The 20,164-nt window shown below is 53.3% G+C and overlaps 1 protein-coding gene across 2 annotated transcripts; it reads right to left on the bottom strand.

Annotated features, from left to right (window-relative positions):
• Nucleotides 1-8,531: 8,531 nt before the first annotated feature.
• Nucleotides 8,532-18,947, bottom strand: DYNLL2 (dynein light chain LC8-type 2). 2 transcript variants are annotated; one of them, XM_070060931.1, is made up of 4 exons: nt 18,054-18,947; nt 16,424-17,662; nt 12,332-12,470; nt 8,532-10,548 (listed from the first exon to the last, which is right to left on the bottom strand). In XM_070060931.1, the coding sequence occupies exons 3-4, from the start codon at nt 12,461-12,463 to the stop codon at nt 10,411-10,413; spliced, it is 270 nt and encodes an 89-aa protein (XP_069917032.1). In that variant the 5' UTR covers nt 12,464-12,470; nt 16,424-17,662; nt 18,054-18,947; the 3' UTR covers nt 8,532-10,410. The 2 variants fall into 2 exon arrangements, with proteins under 2 accessions (XP_069917032.1, XP_008269469.1); XM_008271247.3 differs by lacking the exons at nt 16,424-17,662; nt 18,054-18,947 and adding an exon at nt 15,190-15,336.
• Between the last annotated feature and the right edge of the window lie 1,217 nt (nt 18,948-20,164).

Genomic DNA, 20,164 nt, shown 5'->3' with positions numbered 1-20,164 from the left:
GCACAGTTAAGTAGAACTGTGATAAGTTAAAGTTGTTCTAAATCCTAAAGCAATCACTGAAATAAAAAAGGTTATAGGGATCGGTGTTGTGGCTCAGTGGATTAAAACTGCCACCTGCAGCACTGGCATCCCATACTGGAGTGCTGGTTCGAGTCCCAGCTACTTTGCTTCTGACCTAGCTCCCTGCTAGAAAGCAGGGAAGGAAAGCAGCAGAAGACGGCCCAAGTGCTTGGGTCCCTGCACCCCCACCGAAGACCAGGATGGCATTCCAGGCTCCTGGCTTCAGCTAGGCCTGGGGAGTGAACCAACAGATGGAAGATCTCCCTTTCTCTGTATCTTCCTCTTGGCCACTCTGCCTTTCAAATAAATAAAATCAATCTTTTTTTTTTTTTTTTTTTTTGACAGGCAGAGTGGACAGTGAGAGAGAGAGACAGAGAGAAAGGTCTTCCTTTGCCGTTGGTTCACCCTCCAATGGCCGACACGGCTGGCGCGCTGCGTCCGGCGCACCGCGCTGATCCAATGGCAGGAGCCAGGTACTTCTCCTGGTCTCCCATGGGGTGCAGGGCCCAAGCACTTGGGCCATCCTCCACTGCACTCCCTGGCCACAGCAGAGAGCTGGCCTGGAAGAGGGGCAACCGGGACAGAATCCGGCGCCCCGACCGGGACTAGAACCCGGTGTGCCGGCGCCGCAAGGCAGAGGATTAGCCTAGGGAGCCGTGGCGCCGGCTTTTTTTTTTTTAAAGTTACAGCTAATATGCCAACACAGTATATAAAATGGAATCATTAAAAAATTACTCATTAGGGGTGAGTGTTTAGCCTAATAATTAGGACATCTGCATCTCTCATCTAAGTGCATGGTTGGATTCCCTACTCCAGCTCCTGATTCCAGCTTCCTGCTAATGCAGATCTTGGGAGGCAGTGGTGATGGCTCAAGTAGTTGGATTCTTGCCACTCATGTGGGAGTCCTGGATTGAGTTTCTAGCTTCAGTCCAATACCAGCTATTGCAGGCATTTAGGGAATGAAACAGCAGATGGGATCTCTCTCTCTCTCTCTCTCATAAATAACTAAAAAATTCTTAAGATTCTAATTAATCCAAAATAAGGTAGAAAAGATGGAAAGAAGAATCAAAGACACAGAACAAATATAAAGCAAATAGGAAAATGGCAGATTTAATTGTACTCATCTCAATAATCGCATTGAATGGCAATGCTGTAAGCACGATTTAAAGGAAGATACTGTGGGGAGCAATTCGGACTAGACTAAGTTACTGGAATTAAGATTTATTCTGTGCATCTGCTCTCCCACAATATGGCGCTGGGAGAGAAGAAAACAGCTTTTACACAGCTGCCTCCAGTTCAACCAATAAACTGTAGGACTTGCTACTGATTGGAGGAGAGCAGCGTACTCGGCGTGTGGGCAGCCGAGTTGGGATTGGCAGAGGAGGACTATAAAGGAGGAGAGAGACGGCATGCACCAGGAACATTTAAGGGGAACATCTAAGGGAACACCTGTGCAGCCCCCGAGAGAACCGGCCGGCGGTGTGCCGCTCCCCTGCGGAAGTGGGGAAAGCGGCCAGGGGGAACCGCCCTTCCATGGAGGTGGAAGGGATAGTAGCCAACCCGGGAAGAACCAGCAGCAAACCCGGGGAGGGCCGAGCAGACGAAAGAACAGCGCAGGGTCCTGTGTCGTTCCTCCACGAAGAGGGGGAGCGACATAATGGTGCCGTGACTCGGATATGAAGCCTAGGCAGGGTTCAGTGTCGTTCCTCCGTGAAGAGGGGGAGCGACATAATGGTGCCGTGACTCGGATATGAAGCCTAGCCAGGGTTTAGTGTCGTTCCTCCGTGAAGAGGGGGAGCGACATAATGGTGCCGTGACTCGGATATGAAGCCTAGGCAGGGTTCTGTGTTGCTCCTCCACGAAGAGGGGGAGCGACATAATGGTGCCGTGACTCGGATAGGAAACCTAGGACGGATAGCAAACTTAGGAGGGAAGAAACGGGAAGAACTGGGAAAGTATCGGAGAGAGAGACTAGCAAACAGCCTAGGGAAAAGCCGGACGAAAAAGGTGCCGGAAAAAGCTATTGAAAGCCTAGGCATAGACTCAGATACAGACTACGGGGGGAAGCTGGGAGAAATCTCTAAGGTCGAAAGCGAAAGTGAAAGCTAGAACAAACAGACTCGGATGCGGACTGTGGGGAGAGGCCAGGAGAAATGAGGGAGGAGTATTGTTGGAGGAAAGCTTGGGGAAACATACCGGGTAGAGAAAAATGTTAGGGAAATTGAAGCCGCGGGGGGCAGGCCAAGGCAGAAACGAAAGCCACTTTGGGATTCTCAAGTTAGCCCGGGAATAGGGGGCGAAAAGTTAAAACCAGAAGCGGAAACGTAAGCTGGATTGGGATCCGTCTGATTAGCCCGGGGAGCAAAGGACGGGAAGCCAAACCGTGGGGCGGAGACGTAAGCTGGGTTGAATTCGCCAGGCTAGCCCGGGGAACTTGGATTGAATGCTAATGGCGGAAACGTAAGCTACGCCAGCTACAGAGCGCGCGGGGCTCAAGTAGATAGGGAACGCTGGGCTAAGTGCGAGACCGCGGAGTGTGCGCGCAAAGCCGAGCCACGCAGATGAGAGAGGCGCGGGCTGAAGCGGCTCAGAGCCAGAAAGCTGCCGAGAAGCAGCCTCGGGGCGGGCGCCGCCGGGAAGCCGCAGGGATAAGAGAAACAGAAGTTTAGAAGTAAAATGAGAGAAATAGGAATGCTGGAAGATAGAAGTAAAATGGGAGAAATAGGAATGCCCGGAGATAGAGAAATAGAGAAATAGAAAGGCCTCCCCTCAACATGGCAATGAGAAAGCTTGGATTCGGTCTGCCCGATTAGTGAGGCGATGAGCACCTGCGGCGGCTAGCAGCTTATGCGCCGCAGGTCACTGAAGACAGGCACGAATTAACATCAGAAAGGCCTCCCCACAATACTGCAATTAGAAGGCTTGGATTCGGTCTGCCTGATTAGGGAGGCGGTGAGCACCTGCGGGCGGCTAGCAGCTTATGCGCCGCAGGTCACCGAAAACAGGCACGTTATCAACACCAATAAGTCACCCCACAACATGGCAATGAGAGAGCTTGGATTCGGTCTGCCTGATTAGTAAGGCGGTAAGCGCCAGCAGGCGGCTCGACCAAAGTATGAGCCGCAGGTCACCGAACACAGGCACGCATCAGCGCCTAAAAACCTCCTCACAGCATGGCGAGGAGAGGACCCGGATTCGGTTTGCCTGATTGATAGGACTTGTAAGAACCTGTGGCAACTCTAGCAAGTAGAGCAGAGTGTGTGCCGCGGGACACCGAAGACAGGCGCGTATCAACGCCAAAAATAAAAAGAAAGGGGGATCTGTGGGGAGCAATTCGGACTAGACTAAGTTACTGGAATTAAGATTTATTCTGTGCATCTGCTCTCCCACAATATGGCGCTGGGAGAGGAGAAAACAGCTTTTACACAGCTGCCTCCAGTTCAACCAATAAACTGTAGGACTTGCTACTGATTGGAGAGCAGCGTACTCGGCGTGTGGGCAGCCGAGTTGGGATTGGCAGAGGAGGACTATAAAGGAGGAGAGAGACGGCATGCACCAGGAACATTTAAGGGGAACATCTAAGGGAACACCTGTGCAGCCCCCGAGAGAACCGGCTGGCGGTGTGCCGCTCCCCTGCGGAAGTGGGGAAAGCGGCCAGGGGGAACCGCCCTTCCACGGAGGTGGAAGGGATAGTAGCCAACCCGGGAAGAACCAGCAGCAAACCCGGGGAGGGCCGAGCAGACGAAAGAACAGCGCAGGGTCCTGTGTCGTTCCTCCACGAAGAGGGGGAGCGACATAATGGTGCCGTGACTCGGATATGAAGCCTAGCCAGGGTTTAGTGTCATTCCTCCGTGAAGAGGGGGAGCGACAGATACTGCTATGTGGGCCATTTCCACAGGTGTATTAGCAGGGAGCTGGATCTGAAGTGGAACATCTGGGAATCGAACCAGTGCTCTGATATGGGATGCCTGTGTTGCAGGCAGCAGCCACACCACCAGCCTGGTTATTCGGTCAAACACGAATCTAGGTGTTTCTGTGAAGATGTTCCGTAGATGAGGTTAACATTCACCGACAGTTGATTTTATGGAAAGGAGGTTATCCTGCAGAATAGGGGTGGGCTTGGTGTCATCAGGGGAAAGGGGTTCAGCGCAGAACTGAGGCGGAAGAAACTGCAGGATGTGCTGCACTGATCACATTTGCTGATGGGACTAGGGAGTGTGAAGTAGCTACCACTCTAGACACATCGGTAAGACATTTGCATGGAAGAGAGCAGCAAATAATATTTGCCAAAAATTCAGGAGTTTTCTGTGAGATTTTAGGGATGCAATGGTGCGGGGTATCTCATGAGTTCCTGTTTAAGGAAAGGATAAGTATGTTAATCTGACCCCTCCATGACTCACAGAGAAGCGTAACACCCAGCCAATAGGCCTCTGAAGTTTGGAGACATCACACTCACCACTTCAGGGTGCTGCTAAGTGTGCGGCACATTTGCCGGGCGGCCTGACAAGCTGTGGCTTTGAGGGTGGCCCAGAAGAGAAGGCTGTGCGACAGGTGCAGGCTGCTGTACACGCTGCTCTGCCACGTGGGTCAGGCTGTCCAGCAGCTCCCGCAGGGCTTGGAGCGTCGCTGTGCAGACCCAGAGGCTGTGGGACAAAACCCTCCCATCCTCTGTGGGTAACTCCTTTCTTTTTTTTTAAAGAATTATTTTACTTATTTGAAAGACAGAATTACAGAGAAGTAGAGCCAGAGAGAGAGGTCTTCCATTCCGGTGGTTCACTTCCCAAATGACTGCAATGGCCAGAGCTGAGCTGATCCGAAGCCAGGAGCTTCTTCCAGGTCTCCCATGCGGATGAAGGGCCCCAAGGACTTGGGCCAGTCTCCACTGCTTTCCCAGGCCATAATAGAGAACTGGATCAGAAGTGGGGCAGCATCGCTTCTCAGCCTTTTGGCTAAGATCAAGTGCAGAAGTGGGGCAGCTGGGACTCAAACCGGTGCCCATATGGGATGCTGGCGCTGCAGGCTGGGGCTTTAACCCGCTGTACCACAGCACCGGCCCCTACTCTGCTTTCACAAAAAGCTTTTGACTCGGCAGAGACTAAATGCTTAACCGGGGGCCCCAGATTACCATGGAACCTGGGCTGGTCATCGTGCCATTAGGCTGGGCATGCACTGTGTTATTAAATGAAAGACGACACCTGAGATCAGAGTCAGGCACGAGTAACTTACATGATGAAGTAGCCCAAGTGCCCAGGGTGCCTATTCCTGCCACATTAACCTCTCGTCCAGCCTGCACCTGTGACCTCATGGGCAGTTCTGTATGGCCAAAGGACTGAGGAAAACAAAACTTGTGCCTAGGGGTGGGCCTTTGACACAGCAGTCAAGGTGCCGCTGGAGACCCTGCATCCCTTATCAAAGTGCCTGCCTCAAGTCCCAGCCTCTCAGCTTCCTGCTACTGTGCCTGAAAGGCAACAGGTGGTGGTTCGAGGACTTTGATCCCTGCCACCCACATGAAGACTCAGGATGGGTTCCGGACTCCTGGTGCTGGCCATGACCAGCCTGGCTATTGTGAGCATTTGAAGTCAGCAGACAGAAGATCTGTGTGTGTGTGTGTGTGTTTCTGCCCTTACAATAAAGTGAATATACATTTTTTAAAAAGTGAAATAAAAACAGGAAAGGCATTGTGGTGCAGTGGGTTAAGATGCCACTGGGGGGACCGGCACTGTGGCGGAGTGGTCTTCCATCCGCTGGCCCACTCCCCAGTTGGCCGCAACGGCTGGAGATGCACCAATCTGAAGCCAGGAGCCTCGAGCCTCTTCCAGGTCTCCCATGTGGGTGCAGGGGCCCAAGGACTTGGGCCATCTTCCACTGCTATCCCAGGCCATAGCAGAGAGCTGGATGGGAAGAGGAGCAGCCGAGACAAGAACCAGTGCCTATTTGGGATGCCGGCACTTCAGGCCAGGGCGTTAAACCCACTGCACCACAGCGCCGGCCCCAATTGATTACATTTGACTACTTCCATCGTGAAAGGAGCAGAATTTTGTTTGCCCTGAAACAGACATTCATTCTAGATTTGGATTTGTTTTCTCTGCATATAATGCTTTTGCCAAAACTGCCATCTGCAGACATCCAGAATAGCTTATCCACCACCATGTTCTCACACAGCATTGCTCCTGATGAATGAACTCACCTTACAGCAAATAAAGCCGAGCAACGGCCCACACTCATGGGATTTACTGGTTTTACTATGTTCCCCCACCATCCTGAAGAAGCAGGCTAACGGAAAGCAGACTGCCCACTTAGAGAACCAGTGACAGCCCAGCGTGGTGGCAGTGCCGTGCAGGGCTGGGGCAGTGGCTTTCAGGAGGCTGCGTATGCCCTTGGTCAGCACCCCAGGGATGGTGCTCTGTCTCCCAGTGTGAGGACTCACTGTTCCAGGAAGTGGGGGAAATGGAACGGAAATGGAAACTGTTACCCTCAGTGATCCTTTGGCTTCCTGTCCCCGCGACTTTATGCTCTGCTGGCCTGGAAGTCTTCATTCCAAGGGGAAGCATGTTTTCACCAGGAGACAATGATTCCATCACACTGGAAGTTAAAGCTTCCACCTGTCATTTTTAGCTCCTTGTGCCCCTGACCCAACAGGCAAAGAAGGGAGTTACCCCACTGCCTGGGGTGACTAATCCTGGCTATCAAAGGGATTTTGGGCTGATACTACTCAAAGAAGGAAAGTTGTGTCCAGAATACAGGAGATCCCTTTGGGCATCTTTTAGTACAACCGTGTCCTGTAATTAAAGGGAAAACTAACAACCCAATGCACCTGACACTGTATGTCTGCACTACCCATTCAAATGCACATTAGCAGCACAGAACTTGCCAGTATCCTTTATGGTTAGGCCCAAGAACATAAAAACTTGCTTTTATTTATTTATTTATTTATTTATTTATTTATTTATTTTATTTTACAGGCAGAGTGGACAGTGAGAGAGAGAGAGAGACAGAGAGAAAGGTCTTCCTTTGCCATTGGTTCACCCCCTAATGGCCGCCGCGCTACGGCCGGCGCTCCGCGCTGATCCGAAGGCAGGAGCCAGGTGCTTCTCCTGGTCTCCCATGGGGTGCAGGGCCCAAGCACTTGGGCCACCCTCCACTGCACTCCCGGGCCACAGCAGAGAGCTGGCCTGGAAGAGGGGCAACCAGGACAGAATCCGGCGCCCCGACCGGGACTAGAACCTGGTGTGCCGGCGCCACTAGGCGGAGGATTATCCTATTAAGCCGCGGCGCTGGCAAACTTGCTAAATTTTTTTAACCTTTATTTTACTTATTTGAAAGGCAGAGTGACAAAAAGGTGGACACAGATCTCCTATGGGCTGGTTCTCCCCTCAAATGGCTGCAACACAGGAACTGGCTAGGCTGAACTATCTGGGTCTCCCACGTGGGTGGCAGGGGCCCCCATACTCGGGGCTGTCCTCTGCTGCCTTCCCAGTCATATTAGCAGGGAGCTGGATCAGAAGCTGAATAACTTGAACTCAAACCAGCACTGACATAGATGCCAGCATTACCACCTGCTATACAATGCTGGTCCCAGTGTCCTTAAGCAAATAAACTGGAGCAGAGAGATGAAAACCTAACACCGACAGCTTAGGGTTGGGGTGGACTGGCACTGCTGACTTCTCCAGTGTGTTGGGGCAGGAGTCAGAGAATCACTCTGATCCTAACTTTCTGAAGATCCTGCTTTTCCATTTCTGAGAAGTTAGAGCAGGGCTTAGCTAACAGCTTCCAGACTCAGGGAAGCCTAGAAAGGGGAACAGAAGAGCTCTCTTTGGCCAAGGTTCCAAGAAGCCAAGGCAGGTCCAGGATGGCTGCTGGGAAGGCAACCATCTCCTGTACCAATCTGAAAACATGTCTCCCCTCGCTGACCCTCTCCAAAGCAGAACCCAGGCATCACTGTGGGTGGGTGCTGCCACTTAGCTCTCCTCCTCTTAAGGGGCATAAGCCAGGGGCCTAGAATAAGACCTGATTCAGGCAATCGACTGCTCTTGCCTGTTTTTTTGTTTTTTTCCTTTTGACAGAGTGGACAGTGAGAGACAAAAGGTCTTCCTTTTGCCGTTGGTTTACCCTCCAATGGCCGGCGCGCTGCAGCCGGTGTACCACGCCAATCGGAAGGCAGGAGCCAGGTGCTTCTCCTGGTCTCCCATGGGGTGCAGGGCCCAAGCACTTGGGCCATCCTCCACTGCACTCCCTGGCCACAGCAGAGAGCTGGCCTGGAAGAGGGGCAACCGGGATAGAATCCGGTGCCCCGACCGCGACTAGAACCCGGTGTGCCGACGCCGCAAGGTGGAGGATTAGCCTACTGAGCCGCGGCGCCGGCCTTCTTGCCTGGTTTTATCTTTGGTCCCAACTCTTCTCCCCCCTAGACATCTTCCAGCCCCACCCACTGTGTGACACCATTGCCCAAAGAAACCCAAACAGCTCAGAGGTGCATCAATCGACCTTTAATGTCCAAAAGAGGCGTGGATGCAGAGCAGAGGAGATGTGGCAGGGTCTCAGCCCTGCTCCAGAAATGAGGGAGATGAACACAAACCAGACACTTCCAAACACAGATTTGGACATTCATAAAAAAATAAAACCTAAAATCAAGCACTCGATCTGTGCCCACTGAAGGGTTTCATACCAGCACTGAGTCGCCAGCCCAGGTCCTACCCTCCCCTGCCAGCATCAAAAGGAAAGCTCAGCATAAACTAAGTTAGGGGAGGGGCTGTTCTCCTCCTTTCCCTCCAGCCCCAAGAATGAACTTGGAAAAAAAAAAATGAGCTGGATCCCCCACCCCCCAATGTCAACCTGACACATGAGTTTTGAATATCTTTCATGAGAATCAGCAGCTCAATCAGCAATAACTACCCCCAACCCCACCCCATTCCTATGTCATCAACAGCCAGGATTTCTGCTGCATCCTGCTTGGAGTCTCCTCCCATGCATGGCCCTGTCCTACTGTCTGGCTTCACCACGGCAAGACTGACCTCCTCCAGAGTTCCCCGAAGCCCCCCTAAGCCCTTATGTGTATCAATTCCATCCTCCATCCCCACGTCCCCAGAGGCTGCAGCCACCCACTAAGTCATTTTCCCTCTCCACTGAGACCAGCTCCAGGGCAGATGGCAGCATGGCCACCTTCCTCTGGGTGGTCCCCAGAAGCCTCCCAGGAAGCAGACGCTCTCGGGGCTAAGTGTCTAGGCTGGATGACTGAGGGAGTGACACTTATTCACCCCCAGAGGTTCTAAACATAAAGGCCTATCAGAACTAACTGTGCCCCTCACCTTCCCATATGCCTTTGAGATTCCACACTGTCTGGCCCCCCCCTCCCCTCTACCCCAAACCCACGCACACATGTGCACACGTATACAATCACACACACAAACACATATACACAAAGGAGAATCAAGGGAATCACTGATTTGGTTTGACTGCTAAGAGCTAACTAAGAACTACAGTCACCAGAAATTCCCCAGGCAGCCAACTAACAACAAGGGCTGCTCCAGGAGAACTCCAGAGGAATGAAAAAACCGAGGGCTAAGCAGGGAGCAGACAGAAGGCGAGAAGAAAGAATGCAAAGAAAAACAAAACCAAGCTAATCAGACCCCCAGCAAGTTCCTAGCATGATCTCTGGCAGGAAGAATTACAGACAATCCACAAAGACACACAGCCCTTACTTAGAAATTCTGACAAAGACAGCAAGACAAGTCTGCTCCCCACTCCCACACGCCACAAACACATCTCGGGGCCCCTTAAAGAGTCCAACCCCCACCCTCCCCCACCCTCTGCCCCAAGCTGTAGAATCACAGTTCAGTGGAATATTCTCCCTGGTACTAGAGCACTCCCCCACCCCCCTCTAGTCCCTCTCCTCGCCAGTCCTAGCACTGTCCCCCTGCAGACTCCCCGGCCTCCAAAGCAGCCGCCGCCACCAGGAAGAGGCAGTGCACAGTTTTAGTTCCACCTCCAGAGACCTAGTTCCTTTCCTCAGTCCTCCTAGTCTTTCGGGCTTTGTTAAGGGCTTTTTGTTTTGTGTAGGGAGAGAGAGAAAAGGGAGGCAGGGAGAGATTTCCTAGTGCAACACAACCAAAAAAAAATTTTTTTAAAGTCTTGAAAAATGAACATAAAGCAGCCTTCTTCCCCAGGCAACTAAACAGAAAGAAGTTTGGTTTTGTTTACTGCGACATACACATGAAATCGAGTATACAGTCCATGCAGTAGCACAGCCATTGGAGAGGACATCCTGATGCTGGCCCCAGTGCAAAAACAGTCCCAGCAACGCCGCCTGCTTGCCATCGCTGCCGCCGCCACCGACACCTTCACCACAGCCACCTAGCCGGACTTGAAGAGGAGGATTGCAACTTGACCCAAGTAAAAATAGATGAAGTGCTTTGTCTCATGTGTGACGTAGCTGCCAAAATTTCGGCCCACGATACAATGCCAGGTAGGATTATATTTCTTGTCAAATTCCTAAAAAAATAAAAGGAGAGAAGAAAGGTGAGTAGGGTAACCGAGGATGAGAAATCAGTGGGAGCCTCCCTCAAGCCCAGCACGGCCGAGTTCCCCTGTCACCCCACCGCAGGCCCGCGGCCTTCAGAAGCTCAGGTTCTAGGCCTGGCGAGGCCACTCTTCCCCTCATCAATAATGGACACCACAGAGGCTCCTTATTCCTCTCTGCAGAGTCTCTCGCTCTACACCCTCATCAGCTCTCCTCCCTCTCGCTACCCCACCCCACAGCACCACCAGCCCAGTTACCATGATACAGACAGGGACCCACATGACTAACCCAGCATTTCCAAACGCTAAACACCACGACACTGTCCACACTGAGGACTAAGTGTCAGGAGTACCAGTAGCAGTAGGGGCTGCACGTACCAGGAAAAGAACCCAGCCGCGAGACCAAGGCCACTCCCTCACTTCTCTCAGGGGCACACATCCAGCACTGACACTCCCAGGAAACCTGTGTGAGCCTCTCTGGCAGCTCCCTGCCAGTCTGTGGCTCATCCTGCAGGCCCAGCAGTAGAGACAGCCTGCCATGACCATGAAAGGACAGCAGCCAACTGTAGGCCCACAATGCTGCCAGCCTTGGGGCTCTCTGGGCCCCCAGATGCTCCCATGCTACAGAGAGTAACTCCAAGAGGTGCGAAGAACAGTAGGAACCAAATTAAGCTTCAATTCTGGCCTGAGCCTGGTAATGTAGAACCCAGTCACCTCCTCGGGTCTCATCTTCTGTATCATCAAAACAAGAAAGCTGGACCAGATAATCTAAGGATTCTTCTGGCTCTCAGAGTCCATGATTCTGAATTCTCTACTCAGACAGCTAGGCCTTCACTCAGCAAGGAGGCAGCACCTCCAGCTGGCTCTGCATTCCTTGGCTACACACACACACACACACACACACACACACACACACACACAGTCTATCACGACTCCAGAGCTGCTTCTCATTCCATCTGGGTAGGGAACCACAACGGGACCCTAATACCACTTCCACAGATATTCTCTCTCTCTCTCTCTCTCTCTCTCTCTCTCTCTCACACACACACACACACACACACACTTCTAAGGGATCCTGGAGCTGAGAATATTAAAGGTTGAGATTCTGCTTCCAATGCACACGGGTCTTGAGTGGGAGTCAGGAGGCCCCAGCAATCCTCTCTCTTCTGGCTTAGCTGCTTTCTCACATCCACTTGGGAATTTTTCAGGGCCAGAACCTGAATATACTCATCTATTTGTGTGTGTATATATATATATATATTTCCCCCCTAGCCCATGCTTTTCTCCAGAATGTAGGGAGAGGGGATGATACAGTACCCGAGTCTGTGGATAACAGGAAATCCCTGCATGAGGAGGATTATAAGGCTACCCCATTTTAAATGCTAAGTTCCCTGAAACTGTTTATGTGATTTTTATCCCACTCATCCCATATCCTTGATCTTCATTGTTAATAGTTCTGATTTGGGCCAGTAATATTCAATTCTTAACCTTCTCTGCAGTCTTATCCTTCACCGATGCTTTATAGTCAAAACATTTTCTGTAAACATCAACAACCCCTCACCTCCCATAGCAGAGTTCCTATTAAGAACACCTAAAGTGAACACTTCAGCAATTCAAAATCGCTCCCTAATTTGCTTTCAACGTTACTAGGGTTCTGCTTGCTTTCTGATGTCCCTAGCTCTAGTCCTCACTGGAGCACGGTCAGCTGCCAATCCCCAGCCCTGGCCGTTAGCCACAGCTCTCCGGGTGCACGCACCTTCTTGATATAGGCAGCAATGTCCTTCTCTATGTTGTACTTCTCCATGGCCTGCGTGGCGCAGTCAACAGCATCCTGTTGCATGTCCTCGGACATGTCTGCGTTCTTGATCACTGCCTTTCGGTCTGACATCGTGACACTGCAGAAGAAGCAGAGAGGTGAGGCTGACAACTCCATGCTCTGGGCGATGAGGATCAGGTGCTGGCTGTGGGCCTCAGCAGGAGATGGACATACACACAGCGAGGGAACAGAAAATGGACATAAGGCATCAGGGTGGGGAGCACCTAAGCTTTTAGCAGATTTGGTCCCTACTCTGGGAAATAGGGGATAAAAGGGAGTAAGATGAAATAAGCCATCAGTTTCTATCATATATACAATCAGGTTTTCCCAATTCTAAAATTTATCTATTTCTGACATTCTAAAGAGCACAGGGAGCCAAGATGGCATCTCGTACTAGCTGTGTCCTTGGGCCAATTACTCAATCTTTGTCCTTTCACATGATCCTCTGTAAAATGGGGAATACCAGGTTGTCCTGAGAAAAAACCAGGCGGTGAACATCTGAACAGAATAAGCCCTTAATTTAATGACCATCGTTACTCTGAACACTGGTGGCTTTGGGCAAGTCTCTCGGCTTCTCTGTGTTAGCTTTCTTGCATTTCAGCAATGAGGACGGCTGCTGAAAGGATTCACTAGTTAAGAGATATGTACAAGAAGCTGTCCATAGGCAGGAATCAGCCCACTACCTGCTTTTATAAAACAAAGTTTTATGGGAACACGCTACAATGGCAGAGTAGAGTAGCTGCAGGAGACTACCTGGCCCTCCCAAGAAGAATGTACCAAGTTCATGTACCAAGTTCTGTTCCACGCAAAAAGGAGAAGCACCCAGTCCAGACCACTGAGGTACTAGTTAGGGGAGCAGAGATACTAGTTAGGGTAGCAACGCGGGACGGGGTGCTGCAGGGTGGTGGCATCGCACTTGGCCAGTCACGCACGCCATCACGTCTCAGTCCCGTCCTTCCCTCTGCCTCCCCACTCTCCCCACAGCATTCGTTCTTTGAAGCTCAATGTAACTTCTGAAAGCTCCAGATTTTAAACCCAGCTCCAACACTGTCATCTCCCTGGAACAGTACCAACCTACTAGGTGAAGTGAAAGATACTATGGTGGGGAGGAACACTTTATTTTCCTCAGGAATGCTGAAGCCTTTCCCCTAAATAGACATAGGAACGGGGGGAACATAGAGGGCTTTTTAAAAAGCGCCCAGGCACTGTAGCAGTCCTGTTTCACACCCCTGCTGTCTGGCCCAGGGCATTCATCCTTTAGCAACCAGCAGTTCCCATCATATGGGATGAGAGGATCCCCAAGAGGGCGGCCAGGCTCTGCACTGCCACCATGGCCCAGGAAACACTGTGGAGGAGCAGGGGTGAGCTGCAGAGATGTTCCTGGCCACAGGCCCATCACGTGGAGCAGTCACAATCCCCCTCCCGTCTCCTGAAGTGGCCAGCCCAGTGGCCAAACACAGAGGTTCCAGGGAGATCCCTTGTTGTTCCAGGCCACCTGATCTGAGTCCACATTAGCCTGCGGGCTGCATGGGCGGACAGGGCGTGTGCAGACGCGCACCCCCTGCCCCACGCCCTCAGGGGGTGTGTGAGCACGCTGGTGCTGAGCAAAGGTCAGGGAACGTTACTGTAGGCCAGCCTGCGCGTGACCTTGGGCAAATAACCACCTTCATTGTAAAACCAGTGCCTAGAACGAGATACATGTGCCAGCCTCCAAGGGTTTTGAACAAAGGTACAGAGCAACACAAGCAGCATGCTGTGAAATGACAAGGCTCTGTGTCACCTGGCGGCCTACTGCAGGTTACCTCTCGGAAGGGGGCACTGTTTACAAGCCCAGGGTGGGGGTGGGGCCTGGTCACAGCCAGCCAAGCACTGGCACCATTTTGCCAGCAAGCTCCCCAGCTCCAGTGCCTCAGCCTTAAAGTCCAAAGGAACAAGTTTGTCACGGCGATGAAAAGCCACCTTACCCCGCAGGAAAGAGCCCGCGGTTACATAATGTTGGTCTTGTGACTACAATGCCACGATTCTTCACCCCTGGCCCCCAGGCTTCTGAGAGGTGAGGCCCAGCCCCGATCACCCCTGTCCAAGGTGCCAGCGAGAACAGGATAGGGAGATGCCCAGCCCAGCCCCTCCCTCCCGGGGAAAAAGCAAGGGACCTGGGCCTCCAGAAAGAACGACGGCCAGAGGGCCCGGGGCCAGCCGCCCAGTCACGAGCCAGGGGCTCCTTTCCCCAGCGACAGGGGCACTGCGGGATAGCTCCCGTCCTCGACGCCCGGGTTTTTGCGACCAAAGAAAAAGAAAAGGCTAAACCTGGGAATGCCAGGGACCGCCCTCAACACACGCACAAATGCCGCCATGCCCTCCCCTCGGATCCCCGTGGGGGTCACATCCCACCCTCCGACAGCCGCGGACCCGAAGGGCAGCACCTGAGAAAGCATCCTGCCCCCACCTGGCGCCCTCGCCGCGCGGCCCGGCCGCCCTCCCCCGCCCGGCCTGGAGCCGCGCCGGAATGACTGGGCGTCCTCGCCGCAGGAGCCGCCGCGTCACGCCCGAGCCCTCTCCACCCCTCTGCCCCGGCCCCGCACCGAAAGCCTCCAAGCGGCAACTCGGCCGCCCGGGGCCTCCAGCCGCGCCGCGAGGGGCGCCGGGGGCCACCGACACTGAGGGTCCAGGCGTCGGGCGCCAGGCCCGGCGTGGGGCAAGAAGGCGACAGGAGCGCCAGGGCGAAGCCCGGGGCGCGCGGGGCCGCACGCGACCGACGCAGCCCCGGCGGCCCCCGGGCGTCCCCACCCACTGCTCACCTTCACCGAGGTCCGTCCGGGCCCCTGGGGAGCAGCGATGGCCTGAAGCAGAGCGCGGACAGGGGCGGTGTCCCCTGGGCTTTTCCAGCCGCAGCCGCCGCCGCCGCCGCGGTCTTCCGCTCCCGCAGCCCGGGCCGCGCGCTCGCCGCCGCCGTCCGCCCCTCGAGCTTCCCCGGCCGCCCGCGCTCCCCCTCGCGCCGTCGGCCCGCCCGCCTGCCTGCTCCGCGTCGGCGCCTCGCCGCTCCGCTCCGCTCTGCCGCTGAGCGCGGCCGACGCGCGGCCCCCGCTGAAATAGCGCCCCGCCCCCGCCCCCCCGCTGCGCGCGCCGCCGTCTGCTCTCCCCATTGGCTGCGCCCGCCCGGCCCCGCACTGCGGGCTTCTCCCCGCGCCGCTCTCGCCCCACATCTTGTTTCCTCCCACAATGCCTCGGGGCTGAGGGAGGGGGTGGGGAGCGGAGATCTGGAGGGGGTGGGGGAGGGAGCTGTGGTCTGAAGGGAGAAGGGAGGAATACAGACCCCTCGCCCAGGGCCGGAGGGGCCGAGCCTGAGAAGGAATAAAGAGGCCGGGCTCCAGAGGAGAGTAGGGAGGGGCGGGAGACCCCAATCCCAAAGAGAAAACTGCAGAAGGGGATGGAGAGTGCAGGCCCAAGGCGGAGCTGGGAAAGGCGCAGAGAGCCCAGCCTTAGGGCAAGGAGGGCGAGGAGACAGCAGCCTCAGAGGACCCAACCCCCGATTCCGTCCAAGTGCCACTCTATGACGGCATCCACAGCCCCAGGCCTCCCCTCCCCCTCCCGCCCGGCCTTTGTCCCAGTCTGAAGGCTGCAGGACCTTAACTCCCAGCTGGGGCCCCAGAGCAGGGGCGGCAGACCCTGAGCAAAACGGTGAGGGGGCAGGGCACACAGGCCTTCCGCTGCCCGGGAGGGAGCCCTGTCCCCTAAGTTGGTCTACCTGTCCAGGTAGGCCTAGAGGGGCCAATGGAAGCCCCAGAGATGGGAGCCAAAGCCTGTTAGAGCTTCAAGGAGCCTTAAACAATGCCCCGTGTCCAAGGCCCTCACTCTGTAGAGGAGAGAGCACGGCGGAGCAGCCCAGATCTGGCCTCTAGGCTGCAGAGGCGTGCACCCAGGCAGCAGACCCTCTGCAGGGCCGCGGTGTGTGCAGGCCCTCCGCTCCACCCCCACGCCTCCCAGGAAGTGGATGCTCGCCTTCCCAGACTGTGTCATACAGGAAGGGTCTACCTGAAGGACTGCCCAGGGTCTTTATTGGAAGCCAGGCATTTTGATGACACAGTGGGGCTTAGATGCTGCCAGGGTTAGCTCCTCTCCCGGCTTTTTCCCTTCACTGCTCCATACCATGGTCAGGAAGTCAGATTTGCTTTGGCCCTGGCCTGCTCTGGTTTAGAGCAAATTAATTAGCGTGCACCAGGTGTTGGGAGAAACCTGGAAAATCTTCCCTCCGGCTTCTGCTTTCCACAGCTCTGTCCTCTCCAGACCTCAACCCAGCATTCCGGAGACCCAGGCAAGGCCTGGGGTACCCCCTCATATCAAGGGTATTCTGATGTCAGCCTCTGGGTTCATGAATGGGGGGTGGGGCACATGTAGGGAGAGGAGGGACCAGATGAGGAGGACTGGCCTGTCTGCTTAGGGCTTTTGTGAAGTTCATCTCATGGGCTGCTAACAGACGATAGCTAGTACCTTCTTTCTCTCCAACAGTCATTAGCTTTCTACCCCTTGCAGGCTCTAAAGGAGGTAACTGCCATGTACGGTTGTGCAGGGTATTCACTGCACAAAGGTATCCAACTGAGGGAGGAAGTGAGGGCTACAGTACAGCCTGCGCTTGCTAATCTGGGTGCTCTGGCATCAGCCAGTGTCCAACCAGTGTGTACAAAGGTGACTGTAAGCTGGGGGGAGGCATGAACTCTTCCTTGGTTTGCTCTCCTTCCCTGAAATAGCTACTGGGGCACAAAGAACTTCAACTAACAGAAGCCAAGACTTTGGACTTCTAAGAAATGTGAGTATGAGCACATGTGTGTTGTGTGTGTGTGACAAGGACTAAACTCTATGGGATGGCAGGGAGACTTGTTAATAATAGTATGGTTTAATAATAACTCATCTTAGGGCAGACTATGGCACAGCGGGTTAAGCGGCTGCTTGGGATGCCCACATCCCATATCAAGAGTGCAGGTTCCAGTCCCAGCTATTCCTCTTCCAATCCAGCTTCCTGCTAGTGCCTCCTGGGAAGCAGCAGATGATGTCTCAAGTGCTTGTGCCCCTGCACACATGTAGAAGACCCAGCTGTAGTGTCCAGGCCCAGCCTTGGCTGTTGTGGGCATTTGGGGAGTGAATCAGTGAATAGACGATCTCTCTTTCTCCCTCTGTAGCTCTCCCTTTCAAGAAGATAAAAATAAACATTTAAATAATAATAATATAAGAAGTCATCTTTATGGAGGTCTCATACAAAACAAGGCTCTGTCCTACCTGTTTTATTTTTTTTTTTTTAAGGAAGATCTTTTTTTTTTTTTTTTATTTTATTTTTGACAGGCAGAGTGGACAGTGAGAGAGAGAGACAGAGAGAGAAAGGTCTTCCTTTGCCGTTGGTTCACCCTCCAATGGCCGCCGCTGCAGCCGGCGCACCGCACTGATCCGATGGCAGGAGCCAGGATCCAGGTGCTTTTCCTGGTCTCCCATGGGGTGCAGGGCCCAAGCACCTGGGCCATCCTCCACTGCACTCCCTGGCCATAGCAGAGAGCTGGCCTGGAAGAGGGGCAACCGGGACAGAATCCGGCGCCCCAACCGGGACTAGAACCCGGTGTGCCGGCGCCGCAAGGTGGAGGATTAGCCTATTGAGCCACGGCGCCGGCTATCCTACCTGTTTTAAATGAAATGCATTCCATTTAATCCTAGGAACTGTGTTTTGAAGTGAGTCTATATTATCTCCCTATAAAGGCCAGCTAACTCTTTTTTAGAGAAGTTCAGTATCCTGCCCGATTACCCAGCTTGTCAGTCGTAGGATTCAAGTGCGGGCTGATTCTGGTGCCTACAATGTCAGCAGTATGCCACGCTGCCTCCTAACAGAAAGAAAAAAGGTGTAAACAGGGGGTGTGGCTCTCTAATGATGCCAGCTTTCCTAAGTGTGTCTTGACTCCAAAGCACTTTTTTATCTAAACATTTATTAACATCTCCAGGGACTATTATTCCACAGGACGCAGTTTGGGAAGCATGCTATACTAATTACTCTATTTATGTAGAATGCTTACTGTTTGGAATAGTTATTATGCAGCATGGTAACTGTTATATTGAATGTGTTGGATTCACTTCTGGAAGTTTTGGGTACTGCTGCACTGTGATTGCCCGGGGAGCCAGGTTGGGTCTTCTGATTTAAAACTCAGAGGGAGCGATTGTTTCTGTCCCATCTGTTGTGGGCCCCTAACACTCTGGCTACTTTAATTTCAGGGTTCCCCAAGTCATTGTGATTTGGCCACTGCTCAACTTAGTAGTTTTATTCACATTCATGAGGCTTTTTGTTTTGTTTTTACCGTGATCTGCCCCTGGTGACCCCCACTCCTAGTGTCCTGACCTCTGCACTGTGCATGTCTCACATCTTCTTCTGACTCTTACGTACACAAAGCCTGGTGGTTAGGGGCATTGTCCCTGAAGCCGCAATGCCTCGGTCTAGCCTCATTCCCACCACTCCACTGCTGAGTGGATCTGGCCAAGCTATTCAAATCTCAGGGTTTCATTCTCTCATCTACAAACTGAAGATGCTATCTATTTCACAGAGTTAAAGGAAAATGCATGGCACAGTGCCTGGTCCATGTAAGTGACTAATAAAAGGTAGCAGCACCACCATTTCTCTCTCAGACTTGTTTCCCTTCCTTGGATTTCGTATCTCACTTCACGCCCGTCACCCACGCCCAAGTCCAAGCTCCAGGGGAGCCTCCCCTTACTTCCCACGGTGCTGTCATCCATCTCCTGGCTGCGTTAACAAACCGTGCCTTTCATTCTCACAGAGCCCTTGCAGGCTCTCATCATCTCTTCCAGTTGGATCCCGGTCTGTTCTTGGCTCTTCTAAATCTACACTACAGTGATATATTGTAAATGAGGTCTCCCCTAGCACTTCCCTTCATTTTGCTCAGAGCAGAGACTAGGCCCTTTGCTGTAACTTATCCACCCCTCCCCCACACACATATACCTCACTGCCCTTCCTTCCCATCTCACGCTTCCTACTCTAGGAACACCGTCGACTGCTGTTCCCCTGTACCCAGCTTCCACCCCTTTGCGCATGTGCTTCTCTTGCCTGTTGAGGCTTGTCGATTTCTTTCCTAACACCTTGGCTTGAGTGTCCCCTGCAAAGCCTTCCCTGAAGCCCAAGGGGATGCATATCCCTGTCCTGCGCCCTATGAGACCCGGGCTTATCACTGACCACTTCCTATTACATGCATCAGCCTTGTGTGAACGCAGCCAGGAGATGGATGACGACAGCACCGTGGGAAGTAAGGGGAGGCTCCCCTGGAGCTTGGACTTGGGCGTGGGTGACGGGCCGTGAAGTGAGATACGAAATCCAAGGAAGGGAAACAAGTCTGAGAGAGAAATGGTGGTGCTGCTACCTTTTATTAGTCACTTACATGGACCAGTCACTGTGCCAGGAGTTTTTCATGCATTTTCATTTAACTCTGTGTTTGCCTGCAGTTCCTTGCTGGCCAGGATCATGTGGGCTGCTGGGCCTAGCACTGTTACTGAAACATGAGCAGGTCTATGTATATTTTGGTTAAACTGGTTGTGCCCATTCATGGCTGAAATAGAGCTTGGTAGAACACTCCTTGTCTTCTTCCACCCACAAGAACAATGTCCAGGTCCCCCCGACACACACACACTCCCTGCAATGCCTGCTATTTACACTGGGCCCTTCCTGCCCCCAACAAGTTTCCAGCTAAAATAAATCATTGTCAGCCCTGGGGAAAGTCCAGCCCTGATTTCTGA

This window comes from Oryctolagus cuniculus, chromosome 17, assembly GCF_964237555.1.
Source record: "Oryctolagus cuniculus chromosome 17, mOryCun1.1, whole genome shotgun sequence".
In the NCBI taxonomy this organism is placed as follows: domain Eukaryota; kingdom Metazoa; phylum Chordata; class Mammalia; order Lagomorpha; family Leporidae; genus Oryctolagus; species Oryctolagus cuniculus.
This window is presented reverse-complemented; position numbering and strand designations above follow the sequence as displayed.

What these genes read in the sequence shown, in the direction of transcription:
- DYNLL2 (XM_070060931.1), bottom strand. Translation starts at nt 12,463, where the DNA reads ATGTCAGACCGAAAGGCAGTGATCAAGAACGCAGACATGTCCGAGGAC. An exon ending in TTGCTGCCTATATCAAGAAG is followed by an intron (nt 10,549 to 12,331) that starts GTGCGTGCACCC and finishes TTATTTTTTTAG; the next exon opens with GAATTTGACAAGAAATATAA.